The sequence below is a fragment of the Pocillopora verrucosa genome, chromosome 6, assembly GCF_036669915.1.
Source record: "Pocillopora verrucosa isolate sample1 chromosome 6, ASM3666991v2, whole genome shotgun sequence".
NCBI classification, from domain to species: domain Eukaryota; kingdom Metazoa; phylum Cnidaria; class Anthozoa; order Scleractinia; family Pocilloporidae; genus Pocillopora; species Pocillopora verrucosa.
Window position 1 is genome coordinate 2,961,571 of NC_089317.1, and position 18,053 is coordinate 2,979,623.

At 39.9% G+C, this 18,053-nt stretch overlaps 1 protein-coding gene across 1 annotated transcript in view; it reads left to right on the top strand.

Annotated features, from left to right (window-relative positions):
- LOC136282066 (NLR family CARD domain-containing protein 3-like) overlaps positions 1–6,223 on the top strand; it is a 13,167-nt gene extending 6,944 nt beyond the window's left edge. Inside the window, 5 exon segments of the mRNA XM_066169285.1 lie at positions 1,197–1,385; positions 2,085–2,186; positions 2,649–2,833; positions 2,835–4,092; positions 4,318–6,223. Coding sequence (XP_066025382.1) covers positions 1,197–1,385; positions 2,085–2,186; positions 2,649–2,833; positions 2,835–4,092; positions 4,318–5,846 — 3,263 coding nt within the window. The 3' untranslated portion in view covers positions 5,847–6,223.
- The last annotated feature ends 11,830 nt before the right edge of the window (positions 6,224–18,053 follow it).

An 18,053-nucleotide genomic window follows, 5' to 3' on the forward strand; every position in this document is an offset into this window, starting at 1 on the left:
CACTTGGAGGAAGTGTTTTGAAAAACACTGCTCTTGTATTGTCTCTGCTGGTTCATGAAATAGTATGTACCATCTAGCATGCCAAATTTGCAGGAATTGTATATTGCATAATAATAGTGATTTTGTGTTTGGCTGGGGTAGGAAGATTTTTTTACAGGTGAAGGTGACTGAATACTTCTTCTGGCTAAATTGCTTCTTCTAAATTGCCTCTTCTAAATTCTGGCTTCTTCTGGCTAAATTGCTCCTTCAGGGTGCCATGAATTATCTTACATTTGTCATCTCAAAAATGTAGAAAGTATTTTGTTGAGTACATGTAGTTTGAGAGTTGAGGAATAGTATCACAGTCCCTGTTAACGCTTAAACTCCCATGACTGACCAAGACAGAGTTTCTCCTTACAGTATCATCATGATATCAAGCAGATAAGTAATGGGAAAATAAAAAAGAGTCAACTAGAGGATTAGTGGTTGATCCAAAACCAAATTATCCTAACTAACATCATAGGAATTGTATAATAGAAACAAACCCTTTAACTCCCAAGATCTTATTAGCAGTTCTCCTTACTGTCTGTGAAATGATTTTCATTATGTTACTTTGGAGAATTTGGTATTGGATCAATTAATAATCCCATAATTGACATTTTTATTTATTCTCATCACTTGTCTGCATGATATTGTATCGATATAGTAAGGAGAAATTCTTACTTGGTCACTCACGGGAGTTAAAGGGTTAAAGAGAATTACTAATGAGATCTTAGGAGTGAAAGGGTTAACTCTATCTGACAGAAGTTTGTCTTTTGAAAAATGTTGAAAGTTACCTATGAAACAGGGTGAAGCTTGAAGAATAATTTTACAGTCTCGCGGTACAATTTTTTTTTAATTACTAGTTGAAAAAAATTAGATTTCGGAACTAACTAACTAACTTCATTCTGTGATGTGCATGTTTACAAACAGCTAGAGTGTGAATCTTTATGAGCTTTGACTGAACAATTATTTTAAGGATGCTAAGAAAATACAGTACCGCTCGCGTATACGCTAACCGAAAAACGCGAATTAAACGCGCAAAAAATCGCATGCTATTGCGAATAAAAGAAATCGTGCGCGTCAAAAAATCACACGTGTGCGCACGACTTTTAGACATCAGCCTCTTTAGAATGTATGAGGTAGTCCTAACAGACATGAGTGTTTTTTTTTTTCAGGAGTGTATGCAGCAGCTCATGATTTTAAGACAGAATGGGTGGTCGTCAAGGGCATCAAAGACTTTGCAGATGAAACGCAGTCTTCAAGTGAGAAATGGAAACAAATTGCCTGTGTGATGGCAGCATCTGTTGTGGCCAACATTTTGAAAGATCCAGTCATATTCCAAGATTGGCCTCACTTTAATGCAGGTATTTTTTGAGTGAGCAATATTAAAACAGAGTAAACCTATATAACCTCGTGGAAAGAGACATAAAGGGCCAGTTATTTAATAAAGTGTGGCCGTTGTTGAACAAAACCTCGCTCTAAACTATCTTCTAGTCAGCCGAACCATTTATCTGAACAGTTATTTTTTTGATCTGTGTCAAGAGAGCCAAAAGCTAACTGCGGATGGACATTTGTATAATTAAATCAACCCTCTTATAGAGAATTCCTAAGGCCCATTGCTTGTGTAAAACCGCGGTTTGGGTTAAATAACCGGCCCAAAGTTTGAAACCAACGAGGCTCAAATAAACTGCAAATAATATACTAGACAAATATACTGACAAAACTTGGCATGTGATCACACGGCAATTACGGACAATACAGTAAAGAGATGGTGTTTGTTTTTAAAACAGATTATTACAACACAAATTTGAATGAAAATTCTTAAGGTGGGCGATGAGTAATGCTTAATTTTCACTGAAAGTAGACCTGTGCCTTGTGCATGCAAAAAGGTGCTCTTTAGAAGGATTTGTAATTAGACCTCTCATCGCCGTCTGAGTAACCGGCGAGGCTGTTGTGTTTGGGTTTCTCCTTACAGCCCTTCCTTCTACGCGATCTATTGTAAATGTAGTGGCTATCAGTTGAGGCTTCTGCTCAGCTAACAATATTGAAATGTTCATCCTCAGGGGACATCAAAAGTTACCTTGATGAAATGAAAATTGATGTTGGAAGCAAGAGTCACGGGTTTGACGATTTGGCGGCACATCAAAGAGAAACAAAGCAGCAAGGTGTGTATTACGCTAGCTAACTGAAAATTGGAATACTGGCTCGAGTTAGTTTTTGAAGGCGAAGCTTGAATTCGCCATCTCGCATGGAACTGAGAGCGAAAAATCCGATATTTTAATTTAGATCTAAATGTCAGTTAGACTTGAAAGGAAGATAGGCTCGTGTTTTTATGGAATATTGATACAAACGGGGGCCATCCCCCGTGCTGTTTACATTCGTTTCTATCGATCACGGAATAGATAGTGAGTAGCTTAGCCAATCAGATTGCAGCTTTTGCGATCGAACGCTAGTATATTTACTCTAAACCCTGATAATATCAGCCTTCGGCTTCGTCATATAACTCAGACCTAGGTGTTGATATTTCATGATATCATGCTCAACATCATCCAATAATTGCTTACTTTCCGAGAGTCATGGCTTGTCGGTAAGAATGCCTCAAAAACTAACAGCCAGTTGTTTATCAGGCGGATATGACCCAACTGAAATGATTAATAACATTCGTCAACTCTACAAAACTCGGGAAGGTCGGCTGGCACCGTTTCCCTGGTGTGAAGACTTTAACTTCTCCTTTGACGACATCTACACCAGACTTAAAGTCATCTACAGAAAGAACACGAGAGGAACCGCAACAGACCGAGTTGTCACGATTTTCTGAAATCTTCAACCGGCACGAGGAATGTGAAGAACCAAGAGTAGTGTTAATTGAAGGGAAGCCTGGTATGGGAAAGACCACTTACTGTAAAAAAGTTGTTTTCGACTGGGCCACAGGAAAACACGCAACCGGAAATTGCTTCACAAACTTCGTCATAATGCTTTTGATCAAATGTCGTGATGTTGAGTCTGGCATTTGGGAGGCCATTGAAGATCAACTTCTGCCTCAAGAAGTTAGTGAAGACGAACGAGAGAAGTTCTTCGACTTCATTCGCCACAATCAATCTAATGTTCTTCTGGTACTCGATGGATTGGATGAAGTTTCTGAGAAGAAGTTACCTATATTTTCACAAATTATTCAAGGCCGAGTACTGCCAAACTGTCGCGTGGTTGCAACGGCACGACACGAAGCTGGAGTCAAAGTTCGAAAATACTGCGACACGCTGCTAGAGGTTGAGGGATTTACTAGAGAAGATGTAGAAACCTTCATCAGAAATTACTTTAAAGCACAACAAAACTTGGCCGAGCAGCTTATCAAACACCTGTCTGGTGATTACAAGTTACATGAAATATTGACGAATCCTCTCAACACTGCGCTTCTTTGCCTGGTCTATGAAGATTTGAAAGGTGTATTTCCTGAAAGCAGAACGAAGCTGTACATGGAAATAGTGGAGTGTGTACTAAGAAGGTACAGAACAAAGCAGCAACTGCCAGAAAATGGTGAAGACCTTGTTGACCTTTACGAAAGCCAGTTGAAACACCTTGGTTGGATAGCTTTGAAAGGTTTACTTGAAGACAACTTGGATTTTGACGAGAAGGAGCTTAGAGAACATAAAGCAAGCGATTTACCTGGATTTGGATTTCTGTCAGTTCAGCCTGGAGGCAGTAAACTAAGACCAACTAGACGTTATAGCTTTCTTCACAAGACTTTCCAAGAATTCTTCGCAGCATTCTATCTACGTTGTCAGCTTATCAAGAAAGAAATCAGCCCGAACAGCATAGCTGCTAACAGAAAATATCGCCATGAGCTGAAAGAAGTGCTTTTGTTTGCATTTGGTATGCTAGTAGGACGATGCGAGGAAACAGTGGTGAACCTTCTGAAAAGCATAGCAACACAGTTAACCCAGGAAGAAGAGAAAGACGTGGACGTTATATTAGAGTGTGTTAGTGAATGCAAAAAGGAGAACAAAAATGTTGATGAAAAATTGGTTACCGCTCTTGGCGCTTCTCTTCAAACTGAAGCTATTTTAGTTTCAAGTGTAAAAGTGGATGAAACTCTAGCTGTCTTTTTAAGCAACTTTCTGAAATCAAATGAAACTGTGACAGAGTTCGCATTGTATGACTTGTCGCAAGATGGGGCTTCCGCTCTGGCAGAGTGTGTGAAATATAACAAATCGCTGGAAATATTGCGTTGTGGATGTATTGGTGATGATGGTGCTACGGCTCTGGGTGAGTGTTTGAAATATAATACATCGCTGACAGAGTTGATTTTGGGTGACAATGAAATTGGCAATGATGGTGCTGCTGCTCTGGCAGAGTGTTTGAAATATAATACATCGCTGACAAAGTTGTATTTGTGGGACAATAAAATTGGTGATGCTGGTGTTGCTGATCTGGGTGAGTGCTTGAAATATAATACATCGCTGGAATGGTTGAGTTTGAATAGCAATGAAATTGGCAATGATGGTGCTGCTGCTCTGAGTGAGTGTTTGAAATATAATACATCGCTGGAATGGTTGAGTTTGAATAGCAATGAAATTGGCAATGATGGTGCTGCTGCTCTGGGTGAGTGTTTGAAATATAATACATCGCTGACAACGTTGAATTTGGAGGAAAATAAAATTGGTGATGCTGGTGCTGCTGCTCTGGGTGAGTGTTTGAAATATAACAAATCGCTGACAGAGTTGAATTTGAGTGAGGATGTAATTGGTGATGATGGTGCTGCTGCTCTGGGTGAGTGTTTGAAATATAATACATCGCTGACAAAGTTGTATTTGTGGGACAATAAAATTGGTGATGCTGGTGTTGCTGCTCTGGGTGAGTGTTTGAAATATAACAAATCGCTGACAGAGTTGAATTTGAGTGAGGATGTAATTGGTGATGATGGTGCTGCTGCTCTGGGTGAGTGTTTGAAATATAATACATCGCTGACAAAGTTGTATTTGTGGGACAATAAAATTGGTGATGCTGGTGTTGCTGCTCTGGGTGAGTGTTTGAAATATAATACATTGCTGACAAAGTTGAGTTTGAAAAGAAATGAAATTGGCTATGATGGTGCCGCTGCTCTGGGTGAGTGTTTGAAATATAATACATCGCTGGAATGGTTGAGTTTGGATGAAAATGAAATTGGCTATGATGGTGCTGCTGCTCTGGGTGAGTGTTTGAAATATAATACATCGCTGGAATGGTTGAGTTTGGATGAAAATGAAATTGGCAATGATGGTGTTGCTGATCTGGGTGAGTGTTTGAAATATAATACATCGCTGACAAAGTTGAGTTTGAAAAGAAATGAAATTGGCTATGATGGTGCCGCTGCTCTGGGTGAGTGTTTGAAATATAATACATCGCTGGAATGGTTGAGTTTGGATGAAAATGAAATTGGCTATGATGGTGCTCCTGCTCTGGGTGAGTGTTTGAAATATAATACATCGCTGACAGAGTTGATTTTGGGTGACAATGAAATTGGCAATGATGGTGCTGCTGCTCTGGGTGAGTGTTTGAAATATAATACATCGCTGACATCGTTGTATTTGTGGGACAATAAAATTGGTGATGCTGGTGTTGCTGCTCTGGGTGAGTGTTTGAAATATAATACATCGCTGGAATGGTTGAGTTTGAATAGAAATGAAATTGGCAATGATGGTGCTGCTGCTCTGGGTGAGTGTTTGAAATATAATACATCGCTGACAACGTTGAATTTGGAGGAAAATAAAATTGGTGATGCTGGTGCTGCTGCTCTGGGTAAGCTGGAGCTCAAGAGGTGTCCATCTCTGAGAATACACTTGTATTAAATTTAACCCTCCTAGAACATGGCTACCTTGCCTTATGACCAACTTAGAGAAACGTTTACGTCAGGAATGAGCAGCGACTGTTGACTCTGACCTTGAACAGGGTAAATGAACAGTAGCTTCTATTTGTGGATATTAGTATCGGTACTTGCCAAGACTTATGTAGCATCTGTTTGCAAAGATTATTTATTTTTGTAAGAGCTTCTGTAAAAGCTCGCACGTTTATAGTTTGGATACCGTTACACTTTTTTACAATCTTATATATTCAGCTTTTACTCTGTCATGTTTAATGGATGCAGCTGATAAAAGAAACTATGCTTCATCTGTAACGCGTGTGCGTGTAAACCACGGGATTATCGGCGCGAGGAGAAGTAGGACTGCCTCGGATTTTGTTGTAATTAAAAAATCGGATGCAATTTTTCTTTTGTCTTCAGCAATAGATTCTACTCACTTTCCTCTTTTGCAAGGGACCGCCATAATTGGTTAAAGGTTAGAGTAATTATTATTATTTTTTTTTTAGAGGGCACAGTAACGAATCCTGCAATCTGATTGGTTCGCCGAGTACATCCCAAATTTTGTTGCCATTTTTCATAAATATATCTCGTTTTTCCGGCTGGGCAGTGTTTTTAAGCAAACACGCTGGTCACTACCTCAAGCCGATAAATAACTTATGAATCCTCTCTTTTCTCTCTCTCAAACCACTTTGGTTGACAGAAAAATATTGGTTTCAGAATGAATTTGTGTAAGCAATAGTGTCATTACGTTGGTTGACAAGCGGCTTAAAAACCGTCTGCAATTAATTTTAATCGTTCACAAAAAGTACCTAGAAAGATAAAACGTGAGATATTTGGTCACAGTTAAATTGAGCGATGGTTTTTTTTTATCCATGTAATATCTGAATTTTCTCCAATAATTTGTTCGTAGTGAAAGAGCGAGCGAAGTTTTAAATTCAGTTATACAACAAGTCTTTCCGAGTCCGTTTAGTTTGGACATTTGTACCGTAAATTGCACAACAGAAACTGAAGGAATTTATTGAGAAAAGGCCGCATTTAATCCCCTTGTGTCTTGTTGGAGTGTGCCATTCGAACTTAGTTTTTGTGGAGGAAAGACCAGATTTACACACGTCTTTGTGGCAAACAAACGAGCAAACTCTCACAACTTCAAAATAAAAAAATTGAATTTACTCATAATTACTTTCCTCGCCGTTTACTTAATGAACAGAGGTAAATCTTCGTACATGAACGAATCGTCGATGAGAGTGAATAATACTTTCCGTTAGATCATTGAATGTTTTTGAAGAAGGCATTGTTGTGACAGTCCTTTCTAAACTAGTCTCGTTGTTTTTCAAATATTCTTGCGCTTTTTTTTTCTTACGCACTCTCTAATTGACAGTTGTCAGATTGTGACAGATACTTGTAAAATCAATGTTTCAAAGTTTTTTTGGAAGCGTTTTAAATCACCTTTATCCTTACGCAAATGAAAATGTTTCGGTGAGGCATCTCTCTTTAATTTGCATCACCTCTATTTTAACTACCATTTACTCTCTCAAAAATTGTTCAGTTTATGGAGGATCTTGCCGCATTTACAGCCCTAAATCATTTGGGTTCTTTCGGAAAGAATTTCGTCAAGTTTAAAAAAAATAAAAACGTTATTTACCGGTTATGGGTCGGACCGTATGGTGAAAACTGTGATCGAGGTCTTACCGTAGGTCTCGGGCAGCATTTTCAAGACCTCGATCACAGTTTTTCACCATACGGACCTCCCAGCCGGCAAATAACATATATTTATTTGGTGATCAGTTACTTGATACTCTTAAGGTGCGAATACTCCAACCAAGGCCACCCCGGAAAATTTTTCGCAAATTAGCGTTCGAGAGATGGAACAATAGATTTCGGAAGACCTCTCCTGTAACGCTCAATAAGGAACGGCATTTCCCAATCTCGCGAGGTATCAATTGGAATATTATTGTTGAGAATTTTCTTTAAGAGTATCAAGTCCTTATCTGAAGAAAACCTGTCGACATAACGGCCTTCGTTTTACCGCCTCAGTCGGGGACGCATAACCGCAAAAAAGCTATTGACTGAGCGTTCCTTGGCAAGCTTGAATGACTGAAGCTCTTCTGATGCTTTAGCTTCTTTCTTCTGCAAATCTTTGATAAGCTTTCGTAGTTCTATGATCTCAATTTTGCTTTCTGGGTGTTTCTCGCTTGCGCCACAATTGTTCATGTCCATGCAAATCGGGTTTGAACAGCAAGCTCTGTAGTGGCCCGGCTGATGACATCGGGTGCAAAGTTTTCCCGCTCTCCGTCCGTTAGCTTTCCTCGATGCTTGTTCATACTGATTACGAACAATTTCAAGCTGGTCAGTAGCACTTTTGATCTGTGTTTGTATTATGGAGAGATTTTCCGTTACTTCGCCGTTTTTCTTCTCAAGATAGGTTGTTGACTGCTCGTCGCTTTTGTTAAGCGCGCTTTGTTGATACATGGTTCCACTTACAGGCACGTTGGATGAGCTCGAAGCCGGGCCTGAGCTGGTCGTTCTGACGAGCACAGGAGACGGTTAATGGGACTAACGACTTGCAGAGACCCAGTGTAAGGAGATGGAAAAAGTTCCTTGAGCTGTAGAGACGGCTTCTTTATCTCCTCTAGCTCTTTCTCGAGAATTCTTCTCTCTTCCATTAGCAACTCGTGTTATGTTTTCGCATGCCTCGAAGATCGTGTAAGCTGTTTCTTCCTCTGCTAAGCGCTGATTTCGTCGCAGGAACTCTTTGATGTCATGAAAACACAGTTCGCAAGTGTCGAACTCGGGTGAATATGGAGGTTGGAATAACAAGCGTACACCAAAATTTGCTAGCAAAGCAGTAAGAATAGGCTCCACGAAGTGGCCATGGTGGAAGCCACAGTTGTCCATTATTACTGTATCGCCTCTCTCTAGCACAGCCGATCCATCTGCTCTTGTGAGATTAACTGCTTCCTCGAAAAATAACAGGAGCTCTTGGCCATTGGACGGACCTTCAAGTACGTTCATAAAGTCTACGCCGAATGGAGAATGCAGCAGATTAATAATGTATGTAGCACTTGAAGCGTACCGTTGGATTTCGAACGCAGGCTCACCTCTGGGGACATTTCCGTATTTTCGGTGACTAGTTGTTTTCACAACACTACTCTCGTCAAAACAGGGTGGCCTTGGTTCGAGTAGCCGCACTGTAAACTTTACCGTTATGATAACGTCCTGACACGTTTTGGTCTTGTGAGGAGAAATTTGAGGTTGATAACTGTTAGGGTGCAAAGAATCAATTAACTGAGTTGTAGCCATGTTGTATGGTAAGACTCTTTATGATGACCATACGAACCTTTGTTGTAGGCTGTAAAGAACAATTTATTTGTCGAAGTGAACTTTTTTTAGAAAAGTTGTCACAATATGGTTTTGAATTTTGCAAGGGTAAGTTTACTTGAGCGATTAATGTACTTCTTAAGACTTAACTGATATAAATAAAGGTATTTTCAGTACAATTTCAGTTTTTTCCACTATTTTTTCTTAATGTGTTAAATTTTTTTTGCATTCTTCCAGAGAGTCCGTTTGCTTACGATGCTCCTTAGCCTGCTGTTTCTTTTGTTCAATTCCGTTTTTTGCTTGATGTCTTTTGTAAACTGACCCATGGTTCGATACATTTTGGACGTTTTAGAAATTGGGTTTTACTCTGCTTACAAAGAAAAACTATGTGAAAGAGTGACTTGTCTTGCTAACTAAAATCAAAGAATATCTATGGCCAACTCGTGCATAGAGTTCTTCATCTAGAGAAGAAACATAGTCGTGAACCTGTAATTATATTTCATGTAGCAATTCAAGGTTGCTTCTATCTCAAAAGCCGGGGTATTCCGGAAAGTCACAGAGAGATCCAGCATTATGGTAACCATCCAACTCTGTGAGAAATAGACGTATATAGTCTCCAAAAACAGCACAAAATAGTATCCTGCGTTTATCGAATTTCCGTTTGCAAAATTTGTCAAATTTAGACGCTGCAATCCAAGTCTTTCTTCGCCTGCACGAGCCAAATTTTACTCTTGTCCATTCGTATGTCACGTTCCGCCTCAGTTGCTGAAGAAATGGTTGTATTGCAACGCAACAGTCTTTGTTTACAGCCTTAATCCTCTAACTCCCAGATCAAATTTGTAATTCTTCTACTGTCAACCATACAATTCTTATAATGTTATTGCAGCGAATTTAGTATTGAATCAATCGATTATCTCCGAATTGATGTTTTTCTTTATTCTCATTACCTATCTGGTTGATATTGTATTGATATTGTAAGGAGAAATTCTGTCTCGGTCACTCATGGGAGTTAAAGGGTTGTCTCCCACGTGCATCTGATAGCAAAGCTCTTTAAGGGCCTGTTTACATGGAGGTGGGGGACCCCAGGTAGGTGAGGTAGCTCGCCTAGACCTGGTCGAAAAATAAAACGCGTTTACACACAATCTTACAACCCCGGGGTGCTGGGGTGAGGTTGAGGTTGTTGTTGCATTTGCAGTTAAGGAGTTTGAGCAAAGGCGTCCCAGGCTCACATCTCGAGAAAGACCAAAAATTTATTCTCGGACACATTTATTTATTCATGAAAGCGTCACGCGTTGTGTTACGCGTTGTTAGGTTACGCGAGGAACCGTTGACTTATTACGTTCTACGGAATAGTTTGGGAAACGAAATATGGTTGATTTACAACGCTAAATAATCTGAAATGTGAACATTTTACACTCTTTGTGTGTCCGTTGCAGTTTCTGGTGATTTCTGCCATGAGACGGCTAGGAAATGTGCAAAGTTTAAAACATACATGTTTCGCTTTTGAGCTTTTTGCCATGAACAGTCAGGCGGGTCACCCCACCTTGAGACGTTTACATGGCAAATTGTCACCCCGGCTGACAGGGTTACCCTACCCGGCAGACCGGGCAACCCTCCTAGGCGGGTCACCCCACCTACCATATAAACGTGATCAAGATAAAATAAGAAATTTTATGGACAGGCGGATTACCTCACCTACCTGGGGTCCCCCACCTCCATGTAAACAGGCCCTAAGTTCTCTGCCTTGGAGCTAAATACCTCAGGAGGCATTTTAGGCGACCGTAATTTTTGTGTCTGATTGGAAATAAACATGTGCAGCAGTGAATTTCGCAAGTTTTCTTTTTTGTCAGAAAAGCACAGAATTATTTTTGTCCGATCGATTTAGTCACCAATGATAATCGAAAAAGACAATTGAATAAGATAATAAGATAATTGAATTTATTCATAGTTCTTGTTTGACATCAGATCATAAACAATAGGTTTGTGCTTGATCCCAATAACGTTTTTTTCACTTGCAAGGTTATACCTAATACAACGATGCTTGACATGTAACAAAGCCGTACTAACGTCATGCGCGATTACTTCTCCAAGGTAGTTTCGTGCGCAAGCGAATTCGGGACGACTAATTACCAGTGTCTACATCTTGGTGAGTGAGTGATCATTTGCATATCTGAGTCCCATAAAAAGGAAAGAAAGGAGAGAGAAAAGACATTGACCACAGCAACAGGTTACCAAGTGTTGAAACTTTCACTAGCCCTCCCCTCTCCAGCTGTCTATTTCTAAGAGAGAAGTAGGAGAGGGAAAGCAAGAAGAGAGAGGGAAGAGTGAATTAAAACCCGGCTCTGTACCAGAGGTTCACCAGCCTTTAACAATATAAAACAAAAGGAAAAAACAATTGATGGAAGAGATATAAAGTGCCTATGTCTTTTTTTTTACTTGTTCTTGTTGATAGCTGTATTCATTGACCTTAGCGCCCTGCGAGTTCTTCATGAGAATGTTTTTGTGCATTGAGGGTACGATTTGGCGGCAAAAAGGTAACTCTCTTTGACGCGCGGCCAAAACGATCATATTACGTAGCTGTGACATAGAAATGTGAAGAAACTCTGATGAAGAGAGGAGAAATTAAGAAGAGAGAACGAACGTATTGCGTGGAAGGAGCGCTAAATGATTTTAGCTACGAGAATGATACACATACACCTGGTATTTCTATAAAATACTTTCCAAAGGATGTTGCTGTATGACCAAAATGGACGCGTTTCGATCGTTGTCATGGAGAAGATTTTACTCTTCAAAGTCGTCGGCCTCATGCTTCATCTCGTCTTCGAAGACGGCTGTTACGAACACATACTACTGGTCAAATCTAGGGAACTTAGATTGCCGATGAATTCAGCTATAAAGAATGCTGATTAAGACGCCTATTCCCAAATCGGACACGATTATTCCACAATCTTTTCGGCTGACATTTCGCAAGCGACGAATGGTGAGCTTCTTAATGTTGTTTATTTCACGTGCTTGAGATGTACTCATACTCTTTGTCTTTCCACATGACTACATTTGCGCTTTTCTGATCGTTTCAAAATCCCACTAGTTGTAGTTTCAATCACATTTTAACAACACAAATACATTTGCTATAAAGATCAAGTCCTTTCCTAAGGTGACCGATATCCTGTTGCCTGAACAGTGCAAAACCTCTTGCAGATACTGGCATAAACTCAAGCTCGAAAGGGCTTTGTATTCTCCCAACCTAGGTTTCCAAAAATCCACCACACAGGCCATCAATTCCCCTCTGCCCTCAAGAAACTAAAAGTAGCAAAATAGCAATATAATTGTGATAACAGCACTGCAACGCGATGAATTGTGAAATAAAAATATTATTGAATCTGACAGTAGCGAATCCAAGTGCTGTGTGAAAGTAGATGCATATGAAGTATTCATTTACAACACTAATGTCGGTTATTTGCCAGTGAGCGAAATTGGTCATGTAGCAATGCTACACTCAAACTAAAATAGTCTTTCTCTATATATTGAAATCTTTATTTGAGATAAACTTGAATCAGAAGGCTATAAACTCACTCGTTTTCCATTTGACCGGCTCGAAGACGATAGCCTCTACCTATGCAATGTCTCAGAAAAGGAGAAACTCGCAGTAAAACTGCCTGATGACTTCTCGGTGAAAATCTTTTTCGTTCTAATCTTGACCTTAACACCACAGGCGAGAAAACGTCTTTGTCCCTTTGTAAGTCTTTGTCAAAATCTTTGTTTGATGCACGCGGTTCTTCTTCGAAGGGCTGAACCGTCCTTGCAACTTCTATTTCTTCTTTACTACTTGAGTACGATGTCATGTCAAGACATCCTCGAGAACATGGCTGCCACGCACGCACATCGATGACGAACTCGGTCTTACGTTACAAGCGTGTCGCAAAATTCATAACAAGGGAAACAGTGTAATTTCAACTAACCTGCTTTTAATAATTGCTCCTATGTTACAACCGCTGGAGGTGACAGTTTCTTCCAGATCACAAAATGAAGTCGACTTTTAGTACAATCTTTCGCTGCATATTCTATGTGCTTTTACGTGTGTTTAAGTGGTTCCCGAAGTGATTTCTGTGTACGCGTAAATCCTCGCACTCTGCCTTACATTTTTTTATTAACAGTCCAAAGGGAGCATAAAATGTCCAAAATTACCCCACTTCGCAGGTTTACAGGAATATTCTTCCAGATCGAACTGTTTTGTTTACTTGCTAAACTTTATCTATGATGCAAAAGTAGGAATCATTTAAGACACTAAATTGGTTCCAAACTTGGACGAAAAACAACCCAAATACTACCTAAGAATTCTCATTGCTACGCCATTTTTAAAGCCCCAGAAAAGTACAGAAAAACGCCATGTCTTGAGCCCACCGTACTCCGTTATTCTATCAGTGTTTTTCCCTCCCTAAACAAGATCTGAAGAGGAAGCGTTGTGCATCTGCACATACAAACCACGGGTTCTTTTACTCGAAGCTCGAACACCGTCCGCCATTTTACGAAGAGAACCCTAGGAAAGTATGATAAGCAAAATAAATACGCAAAAACCAAACACCAAGCGTAAGTTATGCACGTCTGAAGAGCTATCCATGTATAATAAAAAAAAGATCGTGAATTAATCAAAAAGGGCAGGAGGAGGAGTCCTACCCTAAAACTATCAATTTTTCCGCACGCTCCTTTCGTCCCCACCTCTCTCTTTCCCATCATGCACCCAGGAGGGGAGGTCAATTTTAGAAAGAGGGGTTCAAAATTCTTCCTACCTCTCTCCCACCGTCATCAAACCCTTCATCTGGTGCACATTCTCTCTCTGACATCCCCCTCCTCCTTACTCGCCTCCACACACACACACACACACGCATGCGCCAAACCCCTGATACACCCTTGAGTGGAAGTCAAGTTTACATATAGGGGTATATATGTTATCATCCCGCGCATGACTCGAGGGGGTTGAATTTAGAGCGGAGGCAAGTTTGTAAAGAAACTGTGGTATCGCACTGGTGGGAGATATAACAAGATAATTTGGTTTTCTGAACTGAATTGAAAATGTAAATTGGCCACTGTAAAGAGTTTCTAAAGATGACATTTTGAGCGTTAGCACTCGAGGGCTAACATTCCAAATGTCAGCTTTAGAAACTCCTTACAGTGGCCAAGTTATATTGTATAAATTCAGTTGATAAAACCAAGTAAAATTGAATTTGCTTTCGAATCACTTGCGTGTTCGGGCTTGTGGCGAATTGACCGATCGCTTTGATTGACAGGCTTCGTTTTCTTTTCCTTTCTCCTTTATTTTTGGTACGTACCTTTACTAAAGCAAACTTTTGTCTAGCCCCCCTCCCCCCCTACCCCACGTTCCCAAGCTCCTCCGTCCCTATAGAATTGTTACAGTGAAAGATATATTTTTACCTAGACACCCAACATGAGATGAAAACGCAAACGATCGACAGACATTGTGCAGTCAGAGCGCGGGAGGGTTGAGTGAAAAAGTTGTGTTCTCTTGTCATAACAATCAGAATACTTGGTGTCATTTTGTCTGACTTTTATTTACTTGAAATTGCAAATCACTGTCATATCAATAAAAAGGTACTCTCTTCAAAAACCTCTCTCTCAGTCAAGAATCAAACATTAAACAAAGCTCTTTTACAAAAGATTCATCGATCCACCAAAAATATTCATACGTCCTTTTTTTATGCAACCACATATTACACTCCGAATTCGCTGTACAAAAATAAACGTCCTTTGGAACTTTACATCTATAACTATGACTCTCTTTTCCATTACTTAAAACTGGTTTCATTTTTTTGTCTTAATTAGTCCCTATTTTCATTTTAATTTCAATTCTTACCACTTTCAATAGAACATTCTTATTGACCGGACATTATTTATGGACTGAGCGTGGAGGAGGGAGGGGAGATTTTTGTTCTGTCCCCATAAAATTCACTTGATATCCCCCCCTAAGGCTCTGTAAGATTCTTATCATACCCCCCTTTCTCTCATTAGCAGTTAACTGGTAGCACATTTTCTATAGTCCCCTCCCCCCTTTATATTCTGTCGGCGACGACTGATTCCCACTCTGTTTCCTCTGAAAACCATGTGATCACTTACCCCCTCCCTCCCCCCCCCCCCCAGGCGATAACTAATGACTGGTTCTGGTTGCTTGATCTCTACGTTGTCTTCACTATCATTTATATCTCAAACTCTTTTGACCTACACTGTTCAATTTTGTGATAGGCGATCGCGAATTGCATAGCATGGCATAAATTATTTTATCATATAACTTTGTTCGTACGTGCGTTATGATTGGTCAATTTAGGCAGGCCGTTTTTCACTACACGGCCCGCTGAATTCAAATGTCTGCATGAATTGAAATCTTTCCTCTATGTTTGAACCCAGAGATATGATAAATATCGTACTAAAACCTCGTTTTCCAGGTCCTTCCTCTAAGTTACAGAAACTCGTTTTTCCCTCGGATTTATGGCACGCGCACTTTGACCTTCCTTGCATTGGGCCATAAATCTGAACAGAAAAAACTTGGTCCGTAACTCAAATACAAACCTCGAACTCAGTTAGTGAGACGCACATGCATGTTTTACTTAGATCCGTGTTTTTTAGAGCCTTTCGCATAGACACGAACTTTAGTGTTTTAAAGTGACTGACATGATATTTCAAAGGCGAATCGCATGCATACAGCGTATGTATATCTACATTACCAACTACAGTAAAAACTGTAATTCTTTTTATATACAACTGCATTTTTCTTGAACAAACATACGGTTTTCCTTATAAAGGCATTTGTCAATTCCCACCGGCACTGTCACACTTTCGTTCCCAGAACCTCAACCAAATGAGTAGAGAGAGCCTAAGAACGAAATTGTTATGGTTTGATTTCAAAATCAAATCACCACCTAAACAGAACGTCAGTGTCCCCTATACAACTTCAACGCAATTAAACGAATTCGAATTCGCAATATGCAAAGCTTAGGCTCAATTTTCCGACATCCAATGGTAAAGAAACAAATGTCGTCAAATGTCGAAATATTCCATGAAACACAAATTTAGGAAATATCACGTCCCGTAGTGACGTCAAAAAACTGTGCCAACACTATTAAAAACCTGTTGTGCTTCATTCATCTTACACACGAAAAGAGTCTAAGAAGTTTACTGATTTGGTAGACAAATAAATTGATGCGCCGCCTTACCAAGGAGAAACGCACGCTTGATCAAGAAAAAATTTCTGAACCGTAACAACTTTGAATACTATATATATATATCCTACATCATTAATGTTCTAGTCTTTTCACTGCCATGACATTTTATCCAGCAATCTGCAGATCTAAGGCCCGTGAAAAAGATGAGCAGGTATCTTGCTCAATGTGAATGAAAATTGTCTCATCTCTTCGTAAGGCGCCATTTTTTCTCTTATTTCTGCCTCACGTCTTCCCCCACCCCACCCCCCTTCGCTCTTTGGCCTTCTCTTGCATACAATAAGGTCGTGTGCCATGGGAATCAAACGCTTTAACTGAAACCAAATTTTTTTTTCTAAATATAAGCGTTAGAACAGTTATCAACCATTTTTGTTTGAAACGAGGCAATTCCACTCATTACCAGACTTCTCCGCGTTGACGAGTTGAAGGAGGACAACATGGCGACCGTGATCGTCATGTCGCGCTCTTCTGACCCAACTTTGAGAATAAGATGCTGTGGTGACTGAAATTGATGCGACGATAAACCAGCCGAATTAATCCTTCAACTCCCATAAGTGATCAAGAAGGAATTTCTCCTTACAATATCAATACAATAACAAGCAGACAAGTGATAAGAATGAAAGAGAAATATCAATCAGGGGATTATCAGTTGATCCAAAAACAAATTCTCCAAACTAACATCATAAGATTTGTATGGCAGACAGAAAGGAGAATTACTAATGAGATCTGGGGAGTGAAAGGGTTAACCCTTTGCACCCTTACATCATTATGCATATTCTCCATACTGTTCTCGTATTTCTTCAAGTGCCGACAAGGAGAAACTGTTTAACAATCAAGAGCTTCTCCAGTTGGTGATCATTTCCTATATTCTCATGACCTTAATGCATGATCCGTGGGTGATATTGTGGGGAGAAATTAGATGCTAGTCACTCTTAGGGTTTAAAGTGTTAAGGCACCAAATGTGACAGCGGTTGCCACTGGTGTTTTTTTATTTCCCACTTTTTTTCACTTAACTTTCTTTCTTTTTTAGGTTGATGCCTACAAGAAAAAGGCCAAAACCTTCAAACAACTCAGCCAAACTGAAAGCCTTGATCCCAATAAAACACGACCTTAATTTCATAATGGGTCGAAATAAAAGCCGGTTACCAGTGCTCTACTGCTACTTCTAAGGGCCGATTTACACGGTGGAACTATGATGCATGCAACAAGCTTGCAACACTCCATACTCCCTTGGGGCCATTTGCACGTGCACAAGCCAAAATCGCGTAAAATTCCTCTCCCTCTCACAAAAACTTGCCGGCTTTCGAAAAGGAATTCTTCTTCACTCCTGAGCGAAATTAATTTCTGCCTCCTCTTCTGAAAGAGTTATCTTCGCTTTTTATTCGACAGCTAATTTTGCTCTGTATTCGACAACTAACGAACAGCAGCAACTTCGTCCGTGATTATGATGCAAGAAAACTTCACTTTCCTCCCCCTACTCAGTAGAAATTTTTCACAATATAATTCATATTCATCGATTTCGGCTACGGTTGTCGCAGCGGTTAAAAAATGTTTTTCAGAACATGTTTTAAAATCCTACGACATTTTTGAGACGTATGCGACAGTCGTAAGCGAGTTGCAGGTTTGATTTAGACGAAATAATTCGTTTC